The sequence below is a fragment of the Coregonus clupeaformis genome, chromosome 3 (assembly GCF_020615455.1).
Source record: "Coregonus clupeaformis isolate EN_2021a chromosome 3, ASM2061545v1, whole genome shotgun sequence".
NCBI classification, from domain to species: Eukaryota; Metazoa; Chordata; class Actinopteri; order Salmoniformes; family Salmonidae; genus Coregonus; species Coregonus clupeaformis.
The window spans coordinates 25,449,414-25,464,968 of record NC_059194.1 but is presented as its reverse complement, the minus strand read 5'-3'; the positions used below and the strand labels follow the sequence as shown (position 1 = coordinate 25,464,968).

Below are 15,555 nucleotides of genomic sequence, written 5' to 3'. Positions count from 1 at the left end.
TATCATTCTAAGGCCGTTTGTCAGTTTCAGCACTCATGCACTCATGCTTTTTCCCACCTGAAATTGGGTAGATTACCGTGCTCGTCGACGCATGCTGGACTCCTCTCGATTTTCCGACTTGTTCACAAATCGATTTAAACTACTACATGATTCTTTAACAGTGGAGTTGCACGTTAGATGAGTAGCATGAAATTGACTGCCGAAATGTAGTGGCGGACGTGAGTGACATTTTAAAGGCAAGGGGTAGAGTCAAATTCTTAAAACCAAAAGGATATTTGTTGCCCCAAAGTAAGCCAACCAGCTTAACGCCGTTAACATTTTTACAAAGCCCCACAATTACTTTTCACTTAAACAACCCCAGCTACACTACATAGAACCGCAACTTCTTATTGGAGAAGTTTCTGCTACTTTGAAACACAAAAGCGCTCCGCTTTATCTTTTCCATTGTCTGCTCTTTTTCTCTTGTTGATCTAATTGGTTACCCTTTGTTGCCCAAACTGAATAGTTTTTAGGTCTCCTCCACACCTTTTGAAGCTGTAACATTTATTGAATGCGGGTTTCACCCAATATCACCTGGCTAAACCTTAAAATTCCCTACTTGTCTCTTGACTACACCCGTTGATCTCTGGGTTTTACAGCTGTGGTCATTTCCAAGTGGGGATTACAGTCTACATGCTTGATATTTATGTGTTCTGCCTCCTTCCGCGGAGCAGGGCCACTCTCCCCACCACTAACGACTGGTAATTTGGTAAATGCATTTGAAGGTGGAATAAAAATAAAAAAACTCACTGTGGAGTGACGATGCCTCCACCTCTGCTGCTGCTGGTGGGGGCTATGCTATCCTACCGATCCTTGACTTCGGCGATGTCATTTACAAAATAGCCTCCAACACTCTACTCAGCAAATTGGATGTAGTCTATCACACTGCCATCCGTTTTGTCACCAAAGCCCCATATACTACCCACCACTGTGACCTGTACGCTCTTGTTGGCTGGTCCTCACTACATATTCGTCGTCAAACCCACTGGCTCCAGGCGATCTATGAATCACTACTAGGCAAATCCCCGCCTTATCTTAGCTCATTGGTCACCATAGCAACACCCACCCGTAGTATGTGCTCCAGCGGGAATATCTCACTGGTCATCCCCAAAGCTAACACCTCCTTTGGCCGCCATTCCTTCCAGTTCTCTGCTGCCAATGACTGGAACGAACTGCAAAAATCTCTGAAGCTGGAGACTCTTATCTCCCTCACTAACTTTAAGCATCAGTTGTCAGAGCACCTTACCGATCACTGCACCTGTACACAGCCCATCTGAAATTAGCCCACCCAACTACCTCATCCCCATATTGTTATTTATTTTGCTCATTTGCACCCCAGTATCTCTATTTGCACATCATCTCTTGCACATCTATCATTCCAGTGTTAATACTAATTGTAATTATTTTGCACTATAGCCTATTTATTGCCTTACCTCCATAACTTGCTACATTTGCACACACTGTATATACACTGCTCAAAAAAATAAAGGGAACACTTAAACAACACAATGTAACTCTAAGTCAATCACACTTCTGTGAAATCAAACTGTCCACTTAGGAAGCAACACTGATTGACAATACATTTCACATGCTGTTGTGCAAATGGAATAGACAACAGGTGGAAATTATAGGCAATTAGCAAGACACCCCCAATAAAGAAGTGGTTCTGCAGGTGGTGACCACAGACCACTTCTCAGTTCCTATGCTTCCTGGCTGATGTTTTGGTCACTTTTGAATGCTGGCGGTGCTTTCACTCTAGTGGTAGCATGAGACGGAGTCTACAACCCACACAAGTGGCTCAGGTAGTGCAGCTCATCCAGGATGGCACATCAATGCGAGCTGTGGCAAGAAGGTTTGCTGTGTCTGTCAGCGTAGTGTCCAGAGCATGGCGGCGCTACCAGGAGACAGGCCAGTACATCAGGAGACGTGGAGGAGGCCGTAGAAGGGCAAAAACCCAGCAGCAGGACCGCTACCTCCGCCTTTGTGCAAGGAGGAGCAGGAGGAGCACTGCCAGAGCCCTGCAAAATGACCTCCAGCAGGCCACAAATGTGCATGTGTCTGCTCAAACGGTCAGAAACCGACTCCATGAGGGTGGTATGAGGGCCCGACGTCCACAGGTGGGGGTTGCGCTTACAGCCCAACACCGTGCAGGACGTTTGGCATTTGCCAGAGAACACCAAGATTGGCAAATTCACCACTGGCGCCCTGTGCTCTTCACAGATGAAAGCAGGTTCACACTGAGCACATGTGACAGACGTGACAGAGTCTGGAGACGCCGTGGAGAACGTTCTGCTGCCTGCAACATCCTCCAGCATGACCGGTTTGGCGGTGGGTCAGTCATGGTGTGGGGTGGCATTTCTTTGGGGGGCCGCACAGCCCTCCATGTGCTCGCCAGAGGTAGCCTGACTGCCATTAGGTACCGAAATGAGATCCTCAGACCCCTTGTGAGACCATATGCTGGTGCGGTTGGCCCTGGGTTCCTCCTAATGCAAGACAATGCTAGACCTCATGTGGCTAGAGTGTGTCAGCAGTTCCTGCAAGAGGAAGGCATTGATGCTATGGACTGGCCCGCCCGTTCCCCAGACCTGAATCCAATTGAGCACATCTGGGACATCATGTCTCGCTCCATCCACCAACGCCACGTTGCACCACAGACTGTCCAGGAGTTGGCGGATGCTTTAGTCCAGGTCTGGGAGGAGATCCTTCAGGAGACCATCCGCCACCTCATCAGGAGCATGCCCAGGCGTTGTAGGGAGGTCATACAGGCACGTGGAGGCCACACACACTACTGAGCCTCATTTTGACTTGTTTTAAGGACATTACATCAAAGTTGGATCAGCCTGTAGTGTGGTTTTCCACTTTAATTTTGAGGGTGACTCCAAATCCAGACCTCCATGGGTTGATACATTTGATTTCCATTGATAATTTTTGTGTGATTTTGTTGTCAGCACATTCAACTATGTAAAGAAAAAAGTATTTAATAAGATTATTTCATTCGTTCAGATCTAGGATGTGTTGTTTAAGTGTTCCCTTAATTTTTTTGAGCAGTGTATTTTCTGTTGTATTTTTGACTATGTTTTGTTTTACCCCATTTGTAACTCTGTTGTTTTTATCGCACTGCTTTGCTTTATCTTGGCCAGGTCACAGTTGTAAATGAGAACTTGTTCTCAACTGGCTTACCTGCTTAAATAAAGGTGAAATAAAAAAATAATAAAAAAAATGCAGAAATCAGTATAGAAAGAAATGGTGGCTATGAGTCATACAGGCTACTATGGTTCTATACTATACAGTGAAGGGATCCCCTGCTGATTTTATACGTTTGCCCACTGACAAAGAAATGATCAGTGTATAATTTTAATGGTAGGTTTATTTGAACAGTGAGAGACAGAATAACAACAAAAAAATCCAGAAAAAAACGCATGTCAAAAATGTTATAAATTGATTTGCATGTTAATGAGGGAAATAAGGATTTGACCCCCTATCAATCAGAAAGATTTCAGGCTCCCAGGTGTTTTTTATACAGGTAACGAGCTGAGATTAGGAGCACACTCTTAAAGGGAGTGCTCCTAATCTCAGCTTGTTACCTGTATAAAAGACACCTGTCCACAGAAGCAATCAATCAATCAGATTCCAAACTCTCCACCATGGCCAAGATCAAAGAGCTCTCCAAGGATGTCAGGGACAAGATTGTAGACCTACACAAGGCTGGAATGGGCTACAAGACCATCGCCAAGCAGCTTGGTGAGAAGTTGACAACAGTTGGTGCGATTATTGGCAAATGGAAGAAACACAAAATAACTGTCAATCTCCCTCGGCCTGGGGCTCCATGCAAGATCTCACCTCGTGGAGTTGCAATGATCGTGAGAATGGTGAGGAATCAGCCCAGAACTACATGGGAGGATCTTGTCAATAATCTCAAGGCAGCTGGGACCATAGTCACCAAGAAAACAATTGGTAACACTACGCCGTGAAGGACTGAAATCCTGCAGCGCCCGCAAGGTCCCCCTGCTCAAGAAAGCACATATACAGGCCCGTCTGAAGTTTGCCAATGAACATCTGAATGATTCAGAGGAGAACTGGGTGAAAGTGTTGTGGTCAGATGAGACTAAAATCGAGCTCTTTGGCATCAACTCAACTCGCCGTGTTTGGAGGAGGAGGAATGCTGCCTATGACCCCAAGAACACCATCCCCACCGTCAAACATGGAGGTGGAAACATTATGCTTTGGGGGTGTTTTTCTGCTAAGGGGACAGAACAACTTCACCGCATCAAAGGGATGATGGACGGGGCCATGTACCGTCAAATCTTGGGTGAGAACCTCCTTCCCTCAGCCAGGGCATTGAAAATGGGTCATGGATGGGTATTCCAGCATGACAATGACCCAAAACACACAGCCAAGGCAACAAAGGAGTGGCTCAAGAAGAAGCACATTAAGGTCCTGGAGTGGCCTAGCCAGTCTCCAGACCTTAATCCCATAGAAAATCTGTGGAGGGAGCTGAAGGTTCGAGTTGCCAAACGTCAGCCTCGAAACCTTAATGACTTGGAGAAGATCTGCAAAGAGGAGTGGAACAAAATCCCTCCTGAGATTTGTGCAAACCTGGTGGCCAACTACAAGAAATGTCTGACCTCTGTGATTGTCAACAAGGGTTTTGCCACCAAGTACTAAGTCATGTTTTGCAGAGGGGTCAAATACTTATTTCCCTCATTAAAATGCAAATTAATTTATAACATTTTTGACATGCGTTTTTCTGGATTTTTTTGTTGTTCTGTCTCTCACTGTTCAAATAAACCTACCATTAAAATTATAGACTGATCATGTCTTTGTCAGTGGGCAAACGTACAAAATCAGCAGGGGATCAAATACTTTTTTCCCTCACTGTACACTGCTCTGGTAGTGGTATCAGTTTACATGCAGTGGAGACATTTTGAATGCACCCCATGTTTAATCTTAGAACCCCTAAATCCAGCAAGGATCAAGAGTCCTCATCCCAAGGCCTAGATTTTCATTCAGACACTCACTGATCCACATCACAAACGCCCTCCAGGAGACCAGGTGACTCACGCAGGGAGATCAAAGGCAAATATTTAATTACATCAAATCAAATTGTATTGGTCACATGCGCCGAATACAACAGGTGCAGACATTACAGTGAAATGCTTACTTACAGCCCTTAACCAACCGTGCATTTATTTTAAACAAAAAAAGTAAAAATAACAACAAAAAAAGTGTTGAGAAAAAAAAGAGCAGAAGTAAAATAAAGTGACAGTAGGGAGGCTATATATACAGGGGGGTACCGTTGCAGAGTCAATGTGCGGGGGCACCGGCTAGTTGAGGTAGTTGAGGTAATATGTACATGTGGGTAGAGTTAAAGTGACTATGCATAAATACTTAACAGAGTAGCAGCAGCGTAAAAAGGATGGGGTGGGGGGCAGTGCAAATAGTCCGGGTAGCCATGATTAGCTGTTCAGGAGTCTTATGGCTTGGGGGTAGAAGCTGTTGAGAAGTCTTTTGGACCTAGACTTGGCACTCCGGTACCGCTTGCCGTGCGGTAGCAGAGAGAACAGTCTATGACTAGGGTGGCTGGAGTCTTTGACAATTTTGAGGGCCTTCCTCTGACACCGCCTGGTATAGAGGTCCTGGATGGCAGGAAGCTTTGCCCCAGTGATGTACTGGGCCGTACGCACTACCCTCTGTAGTGCCTTGCGGTCGGAGGCCAAGCAGTTGCCATACCAGGCGGTGATGCAACCAGTCAGGATGCTCTCGAAATAGTGCTATGAAATAGAATGCTATGAATGCTATGAAATAGAATACCAGGGCTTAGCCCAGGGGTGTCTTCTATCGATTAGACTGATATTTTAAAGAACCCAACATGTTTGTAAATTAGTTGTGTCAAAGTGAAGTCTTTGGGGGGTGGTTGATAGCCTTAGTTTCTAACTCTGTAGTCTCTGTTTCTCCTTACAGACGGGCGGATAGAGAGCGTTTGATACAGACCACGATGTCCAAGATCTCCAAGGCCGCTAAGGCCGTGAAGAAGGTGGACATGGGGGGTGTGATCCGGGCTATCGTGAGGTCAGGGCAGGCGGCCCCCGGACCCCCTCTGGGTCCTGTCCTGGGACAGGTAAACTCACTTTTCAGACTCCTATTCTATTTTCTCCAAAAGAGAAACAGAAAGTGTCAAGTTCTTTACATGTCTTCTTGAATGTCTTGGAGTGTCAGGCTCTTGTGCATCATCGGTTGGCGGATGCGCTGGAAAATATACTTGGAAGTTCCTGACAAAAATAAATGGTGTTGGTGCCTTTTTGAGAGCTGAGCCATGACGAATGTTGAAGAGCTCAGGAAAAGATGCCTTGGTGTGGTAAAGAGCGTAGTAATGAGGTGAGACGAGTTGCATCCAGGCAAGGCAGAGCTGTATGTTTGTCTAAAGGTACCCTCTTTTAGAATTGTTTCGTATGCCATATGTCAGTGTTGCGGTGTCGGGGCTCCGTGCAAGTGTGTTTTTCTTTGCCTCCGTCTTTGCTGCCTTGCTCCATCAAGCGCTGAGTGTGTATGTGGTAGGCTAAACTGTAAATAAATGCCAGTCGGCAGCCGCTCTGCTTTAGGCACCAGCCTTTGGCCCCAATCTTCCCTCTCTCCTTGTTTTTTTTCCTTCCTCTCCTCTGACTAACCACCCCTGACAGGGGGAGCGCAAAGAGGTAGGTTCCCTGTCGGCCGCAGGGCATATTTAAACAAACGACAGCAATAAAAGGGTGAACGGTAGACAAAAGGGAGGACCTGACAGCTTTGGTGGGGGAGAAATAATTACAGTCCAGAGTGAAATTAGCACACCTCAATACAGGAGAATGAAGAGGGAGAGGAAAGAAGAGCGGGGCTACTCTCTCTTCAGGACCTCAGGAAAATACTGAGGATAGTACATTGGGCTTAACAGGTGTAACAAATTCAAGGAAGTAGTCATTTGCTGAAGCTGCTGCCGATGTAGTTACTGCTTTTATATAAGAAATATGAGACCAGTTGCCCGACGGGGAGTGCATCCAGAATGCGTAGTGTTTGAAATCGAGAGTGCGTGAGGGAGCGAGAGATGAAAGAGCGCGAGACTGAGAAGCCGACTCCCGGCGTACTCTAGTTCACATCCCTGCTGATTCTCTCAGAACTACAGAGAAACTCCCTGGAGGAAGGACTTTGCTTTTAACTGTGTGTGTGTGTGTGTGTCAGGGTTGGGCTCAGTTCAGAATTTTATGGAATGGGTTTTAGGAGTATAAGTAGACGCAACATACTACAAAAACAACATACTACACTTCCACACCTCATCCCCAGGGGGCAGCAGCAACCAACCAGGTTAAGGGCTGTGCTCTGCTAGGAAGGCTTGATATGCACATCAGCTACTGCCAATTAGGGTGATTGACAGTCAGTGTCCCAGCTGGAAAAGCTGCAAGGCTGCCATGAGGCCTTTGGTTTGTTTTTGAGTCTTTTAGTTTGGGCATGCCTTTTGGTATTTTTTTCCTTTTTGAATCTGTTTGATCCACCATCTGAACAAATCATAATCTGCTTGGACTGGCTGACAAAGAGGTCAAGAGAGACCGAGCTGGTTGTGGGCCAAGGTAAGGCAGCTGTCTCCGGGGTACATGCATTCAACATCTGGTCGCGTACGCTTACTTGTCACATTAATGGACACATCAGGTCAGATTACAGAACCGTTAGGCAAGCCTATAACCCCTAGACTTAGCGAGTACAGTGTTCAGTTGGCTGTCTAATCGGTTTCATAACACTCCCATTCAACTAGAGTTGAAATTCTAATTGAATTGGCGACCCCGCAGGATATAGAATTTCAGTTTGAGTGACATGAAGTAGAATTTAATTCAGTGCAATTCAAATAAATTCCACTCAGTCATAGAACATGAGTTTCATTGAATCTGATGGGTCACACTTCCGGAGACCAAAGAATATATCACTTTTCTCTGGAAACAATGTTCATATACTGTTTTTTAAACTTTGTGCTTAGAATAGCCAATTATTTTTCCACCAACCATTTTCATTTGTTTGGCTTCTGGGAAATGTCATTTTCCCCATATTGAACAAAATTGAAGGGATTAATGGAATGTAATGACCCTGTAAACCAAGTATAAAGCTGTCTAAGCTATTAGCATTTAGACAAATGGGTCCCAATTTCAATTATTAGTAGCATTAATGGTTAGAGGGGAGGCAGACTGGGTGCAGAGTGCATTAGGAACCACTGATGGAGATTTAATAGACCCTTTCCTATCCTAATAACAGCACTTCCTCTCTCACACACATACACACCCTAGCACATTTGCAGGCTCCCCTGTTGAAACATTCGAGCCAGACCAGCAGACAAATGGCTGGCTGAAGGAACACTGCATGCCTACCAGGGCTGGTGCTGCTGGTCTAATTGTGATAAATGATAGCTTTTCCTCTGTCACTCTCTGTCCGCATAGCACATGCTGCACTGCCTGCCTCAGATGTGTGGAGCGCTTCGCCCCCAGCAGCTCCCTGCCCATAACATTGGCTTGCATCTTCAACAAAGAAATTCGTTTTTGACGGAATATGTAAAAGGAAAACAGATTTGCTTTGATGCAGTGGATGTTTTGAAAGTTGGGGACAGCTAGTATGTCCCCTAACTGTGAATGATCAGCCTCTGATGCTGTTTTCTCCACTTGTGGTGACAGGCTGCCAATACCCTCCCACACATGGTCAATAAAGTGTCAGAGCCTGGGAGAATGAAAACTTTATTACAGTTTGGAAGCTGTCCTGGAGGTGTAGCGGATACCAGCTGTGGAAGAGTTTTTACAGTATACACACTGACAAACACCACAGCATTATGTCTTAAGTCCCATATGATACAGATAATGTCTGTGTGGAACCAGTACTGAGGATTGTAGATCCTTGAAAAACAATGCACTTCTTCGCTGTACATCTCTCACCCCCTTCACGCCGCCCCAGCCCTCTCTCTCCCCCTGATACCAAAGTATTACAGGCTGCCGGCACCCAGGGGATGGATAAATCATCCCTTTAACCAAAGTGAGCTTATTGGATGAGTTACTGCTGTGATTGCCTGGGTGATTACATGTGGTTTTTAGTTTGTCCGTCTCAGTGCGAGGCCAACAGTCTTCACTCTTCAGTGCTAAATGCTTCCCTGACTGGGGAGCTCTGATAGCTTGACGGCTGAAGCCGAGCTCTCTCTCTGGACAGTTTCTAGAGTTCTTGGGAGATGGAGGGGCCCAGGGAGGTCTCCGTGTGATCCAGACTGACGTGGGACAGGGAGTAGCTGTGGGAGCGAGACGGTGTGTGGTAGTGAGAGGGTGGCCAAGGGGTGCTTTTACCTGTGGCTTGGACCTCTGTCTGCTCTGAGCTCTGCGTTGCCAGGGTGGATTCCCCCCCCGCCTCTGCTCCGTCCCCAGCCCCCATCCCCCTGTCCCCACCCTGCTTGTGCCTCTCCCAGGCTGAGCTCAGCTTCACAGCCAGGGCCAGTAGGTTCTTCCCCAGGAACACTGTAGAGACCCGGGGGTCCCTGTACCACAGCATGCCCGTTCCCCTGAGGGCCAGTGTGAACACGTTGATGGTGACCAGGCTGAGCCAGGGGTATAGGGCCTCCTTACGGGGCCCCCTCTGTCCCGGCAGGGCGGCGGCCCCCAGCTCTGTGAGGGCCACGCAGGGCAGTAGCAGCAGCAGGGCGTAGCAGTAGAAGAACACCAGGCCTTCGGCCCACAGGGGCACCCTTAGGTCAGTGGCCCCTGTGTGGGCTTCCCACAGCCCGGCCTGCAGGTCCAGAACATCCAGCAGGTCCACCACCACCCAGAGCAGCCTCCCCCGCACCTCCTGCTTCCTCCGCAGGGGCGTCATGTTGTCAGCCCCAGTAAGGATGAGGAACAGGGAGGGAAGGCAGATAGACAGCAGCAGGGTGAGTGTCTTCCTGGCCAGGGGGTCGGGTGGCCGACGTTCCGTCCGGTAGTTCTGGCAGACGAAGAAGAGTTTGAGCTGGAGCAGGGACAGGAAGAGGAACCAGAGGGTGTTGGCGAAGCCGCGGCGGGGGGAGGGCGCCTCCGACACCACGCCCGCCGACACGATGCGTAGAACCAGCAGGAAGCCCAGGTCACCTAGCAACACGGCGGCGCACGGCCACACGCCGGGCCCGGCCTTGCCGCGGGCTCCCAGCATGCTCTGCTCCAGCAGGTAGAGGTCGACCACTGCCATGGTGCTCACCGTGACCAGGGTTGATACGCACACCTGGGGCGTAGGCACCATGCCTGGTAGAGAAACACAGAAACATGACAAGTCAAGAAAAAATTTACTATGTTCAGAAGAACGGTTTTATTCCCATCTAGACTTCATTCACCAATGTGAATTTCACTTGCATGATAGACAATCTTTCTTCAAGACTCTTGCTTACCTAACAGTGTTGCCAGTCATACTTTCTTGCTTGTTGCCATGGATAAAGATAATTTTGATGCCAATTCAGCAGTGAGTCTTTTCCATCTTTCAGTCAGGGACCGTTCTTCCCTGACCATGCATGCTGTACATTTTCTCAGTCCTCTGCAGATATTTTATTTAAATGGGGCTCTTCAGCAATGAAAGTTTTAACCCTGCCCGGCACGTTGTCTAAAACTCAGAATTACCCTGGTTCTCTGCTGTGGCATTTTGCTTGCGTGCCCTTACCTTATTCATTATTAATGAATTGTGTTGAAGTGCAGCCAGGCAGGCAGCTTGTCTACTTGTTTTCTTTCCTGTTTAGTCAGCCTCATTGTTGCTGCCTGCTGCAATCTTAAGTCGGCGGAAAATTGCCTTCTCATTTGGGCAGAATATTAATAACGCTTCTCTTAAGATTTTGAGATGTTTTTTGAATGTAATTGCTTGCTTGTGTGTTCATGAACATGTGTTTGTCACTGTGCGCGTGTCCCTGCGTGCAAGCCATTCTAATGGGCTAATCTGCCCATTTACGGAATACTAATGTGTACATTTTTTGCGCCAGGCCATATTTTAACAGTGGACATTATAAAACCCCAGTATTGATTGTGAGTGAGAAATGATCAGACTTTACGTGCCTCTCCTTAACGTATTGAGGCTAAGAGGCTGTAGCGTATGGTTCTCAGAGCAGACCGAGCCAGGGGAGCTGAGGAGCAGTGTCAGCCATCTGCCTAGCACCACCGAGGGTGTCAACCACTCCACGGGATTGATGGCATTTTAATATGAAATCTTTACCACCTCAGATATGCCATAATGGCAACACTAGAGTCTGTGATCGAGCGAAACGATTGCGGGCTCTGCAGCCATCGAGGAACAGATGAACAGATCTACTTTTTAATAGCGTGTGCTAACGTGTGCTTCTGATTGACGACAGGCATCTATCTATTCGAAGCAGCACTCATCTGAGCCCTGTCTTCCACGGAGAGACTGTCAGTGTCTGCAGGAGAGACTTGTGGGAGAGGGGATTGAAAGTAAGAGATTGATTGCTCTTGGCTGTCTACATGCCTAATAAAGTATTACTACATGATGGTAATAGTTCATAAATGAACTCAGCCTGGCGAGGAGGAGAGATGAGCGCGGGATGGAAGGGCAAGTGAGGATGAGGAAGCTGCGGACAGAATTTGATGATGCAGGGCGCTAAAAAAGACATGGCATCTGACGCTAACTCTGGGATCAGAAGAAATGAAATGCATTAATACTTCTTCTGGAACAGTTGAGTGAGGAAACAACCTAGACTGACTAATCCTCCTAGGGGCATGGTGAGGAGAGCGAAGAGGGGCATGAACGTCAGAATCACTATTATCTGATTATCATACGGAGGGAGGATATGCAGGATATGCAAACTGCAGTCCGTGGAGGGAGAAAGGTAGTCTGCCACCCCAGACAATGTGTTTTTGCCTTTCTCATTCCCACCACGCCTCTTGGCAATTCCGTATAAGTCTGAAATTGTACCCTGGAACCGCGGCGTTCCTCTGTCAGCCTTTGTTTGTGTCGTGACAGCTTGTCAACACACATCATTGATTCTGTTCTGAGTGAGCGGTCCGGATGACAGCTGTGTGTGTCCATTCTGCTCATCAATAATGACATATTCATCATCCCTATGATTAGAAAACGGTGCTGTAGCTGACAGGCTGATTCAGGCTTTTCCACTGCAAGTGTAAGGAAATGGCCTGTAAAGGTGGACAGGTAAAACATTTCGTTTGGGATTTCTCAGCCCAGGCTAGCATTTTGAAATCAGGCTCGCCTCATTTGTCACTTCTGTTTTTCTCTCTAATATTGGAGGTCTACCAGGTGCGCTGGGCTACAGGTAAAAGGAATATGAATTGCTCTAGACCTGTAATTCATCTATAAAAACATGCTCTGTGGGATGTTTGTCTTACTACAAACTAAATCAAATGTGAGTTTACAGAGCAGGAGGGACGATATCACAGTCTAGCCTAAGTTGTACAAGCAAGGGGTATATGAGTGAGACCGAGAGGGCTGCTTGTTAGAGAGAAAGAGATGATTTGGTATATGCAATTAAACTGAATGAATGTATGGGGGTAAAACCTGTATAATTCTAATGGAATAGTAATGGAAAATCCTGTCTAATCCAGGTGACTGAGTTGCCCTTGAGCAGTAACATCTGATGTCTCATGAGGCATTTGTAAACCTGTGGGATCAGCTATTATAGGATATTACATGTGTATGGGGATGAATATGTATTGGAGCATATCCTCCAAATGGGTTTTTTCCCATGATCATTTCAACAGATCTGTTTTAAATCCCCTCTATGGGGGATTTTGTCTTCCATTATGTTGATGGAGCCCCCCAAATTGAACCTAGTCACAAAATGTGATGCACCACCTGTTACGTTAATTACCCTTTATTAATAGATGCATACATAATTCAACTCTTTTGAAAGTGGGGGATAGTTACCCAAAGCATGCGTTCTTGGTTTGCCGCTCCACCTGGCTTGATTGAGATCCACGTCGCCTATTAGTAGAAATCGAATGGTCCCTGGATGAACGTGAAGGTCCAAACTGTGATTCCACAATTGTTCCTTACATCGGTTGCTTTGTGTCTGTTATATATTACTGCGTGTCTGTCTGTCCGAAAATATTTGAATAGGCTTCCGCTCTGCTATGATGATCTTATCCTGATAAAATAGGGGAAAAGTAATTGTCCATCTTCGAGTTTGTCCAAATTAAGCAAGTTCAGATTTAAACAGTCAAGCCCCTTTTCTTTCTTCTGAGTCGGTCAAATAAGCTTGTCATTTTGCAGAATTATTCCATGGTCACCACGGGTGCAGAATTCTCATTCTCTTGGTATGTCCGTCTTGGATTTGACACCTCGGGTCTGGCAGCCGAAGATCCAGTGAGTCACGAAGGAGCCGTGCGGGCTTGTTGGCTGTGCTCTGAGCTGTCGAAGTCGCTCAGAAGTGGACTACTGCTTGACGCGGAATCATTATCAGGAATAGACGACACAAAAATATCCACAGAAGAAGTATAGACTGTAAAGCAAACCTTGAGGACACGAGAGGCATGAATAAACTCACTGAGCCACTAGAGTTTGATTGCGGTGTTCATTTGTAGGCAGGTTACGTGCTCTCGGCTCCCCCACTTCCCTGCTCACTCTCCCTGCTCAGCTCTCCTCTGCCACCTCCTCCTTTTTACCATCAGCTCAGCTGTATAACTTGAAGATCCAGACTGGAATGCATGAATATTTAGGAGCCCACAGTTATGTCCATCGGTTATGGTAATCATCATGATGCCACTTTGCTGAAATTATAACTAGCATAATTGCTTTGTATTACATAGAAGTAGGTTATGGCTTTGATTGCCCTGCCAGTGAAATATCAGATATACAGAATGCACCCTCACTGAAATGTCACTCAAATATATGGAAGCAAGTAGAGCAAGAGATGCCTGTGGACACATTTCAAAACCATCCTGTCTTTTGTTGAACTGTAAATTGAAAACGGTCCCAGTCGGCTGCCGTATAGCCTAAGGGTTTCCAAATGGACGAATTTTGAGTTTAAGTGTTTGAGAGATTTGTTTTGATGGTTAAGGAGCGTATGTTTGCATCACCTTGTCATTATGTCCTGTTCCGTTAAGTGCATAGGCATATCAATCTCCACCTTCTCAGCAGCACATCTAAATTCGAAGGCTCTTATTTTCCCCTCTGCCTTTATTCTCTCTGTGTGTGCGGGTCATCTCTGAGTGAGAGCTTTAATCAGACAAGTGGGAAAGGGAAAGGGGAAGGAGAGTCATATATTTCTTGTCACAATCAGCTACGCGCTCCACTGGCTTCCAGAGATTTTCCATTCCCTGGGTTGAATTTGTTTTTTTTCCTCGATCCTTCTACTCTCCTGTTCTCTTTCCTTATGCCCTCCAGTTCCATTCACTCTACCTCTCCTCTCTCTCGCTCCTTCCGCACTCTCTCCCTTTTCCTTTGGTTCCCTGTGGGTGTGGTTGAAGGTCACTCTGCACTGGCTCTTTCAGCGTGGAGTGCACGGACGGACGGAGGGAGGGAGGGAGGGAGAGAAGGCATCCTGTCCACAGCACTGTGCAGTCATCACTTCCCCTCCTATACATGAGTGGGGAAGGATGTGGGGTAAGAGACCGTCCAAGAATGCTAAGGACTGATTGGTCCCAAGCTGATGACCACCAGTGGCAGAGGCCAACCATTACCGGGCCAGAATACTCAGTCTCTCTCTCCATCTGCTTTCACGTTTCCTTTCCGCCACATGTATCAGAGCTTTGCCCTCCGCTGCTTTTCATGCACTGCTCTACCTACCACACTCTGAATAATTGAGTTTAATGTGGCAATTGGAGTGCTTTCTATACTGAACAAAAAATATAAACGCAACATGCAACCATTTCAATGATTTTACTGAGTTACAGTTCATATAATGAAATCAGTCATTTGAAATAAATTAATTAGGCCCTAATCTATGGATTTCACATGACTGGGTAGGGGCGCAGCCATGGATGGGCCTGGGAGTGCATGGGCCCCACACACTGGGGAACCATGTGTTTATTACAGACAGAAGTCCTCCTCAGTTTTGTCAGCTGTCCGGATGGCTGGTCTCCGACGATCCCGCAGATGAAGAAGCCGGATGTGGAGGTCTTGGGCTGGCGTGGTTACACGTGGTCTCCGGTTGAGGCCAGTTGGACGTACTGCCAAATTCTCTAAAATGATGTTTGGAGGTGACTTACGGTAGAGAAATTAACATTCATTTCCCTGGCAACAGCTCTGGTGGATATTCCTGCAGTCAGCATGCCAATTGCATGCTCCCGCAAAACGTGAGACATCTGTGTTGTGTGACACAACTGCACATTTTAGTGGCCTTTTATTGTCCCCAGTACAAGGTGCACCTGTGTAATGATCATGCTGTTTAATCCGCTTCTTGATATGCCACACCTGTCAGCTGGATGGATTATCTTGGCAAAGGAGAAATGATCATTAACAGGGATGTAAACAAATTTGTGAAGAACATTTGAGGGACATAAGCTTTTTGTGTGTATGGAACATTTCTGGGATCTTTTATTTCAGCTC

The 15,555-nt window shown here is 46.7% G+C and overlaps 2 protein-coding genes across 2 annotated transcripts in view; one reads left to right on the top strand and one right to left on the bottom strand.

The window, feature by feature from the left end:
• Positions 1 to 15,555, top strand: part of LOC121542897 (39S ribosomal protein L11, mitochondrial) — a 49,611-nt gene that overhangs the window by 18,220 nt on the left and 15,836 nt on the right. Inside the window, exon 2 of the mRNA XM_041852506.2 lies at positions 6,001 to 6,157. Coding sequence (XP_041708440.2) covers positions 6,035 to 6,157 — 123 coding nt within the window. The 5' untranslated portion in view covers positions 6,001 to 6,034. The remainder of the gene's footprint in view (positions 1 to 6,000; positions 6,158 to 15,555) is intronic.
• Positions 9,247 to 14,559, bottom strand: LOC121545633 (transmembrane protein 121-like). Its single transcript, XM_041856349.2, has 2 exons — positions 12,934 to 14,559; positions 9,247 to 10,298 (listed from the first exon to the last, which is right to left on the bottom strand). The coding sequence occupies exon 2, from the start codon at positions 10,294 to 10,296 to the stop codon at positions 9,247 to 9,249; it is 1,050 nt and encodes a 349-aa protein (XP_041712283.1). The 5' UTR covers positions 10,297 to 10,298; positions 12,934 to 14,559.

Bases quoted from the DNA above. Each gene is read 5' to 3' on its own strand.
- LOC121545633 (XM_041856349.2), bottom strand. From the start codon at position 10,296: ATGGTGCCTACGCCCCAGGTGTGCGTATCAACCCTGGTCACGGTGAGC.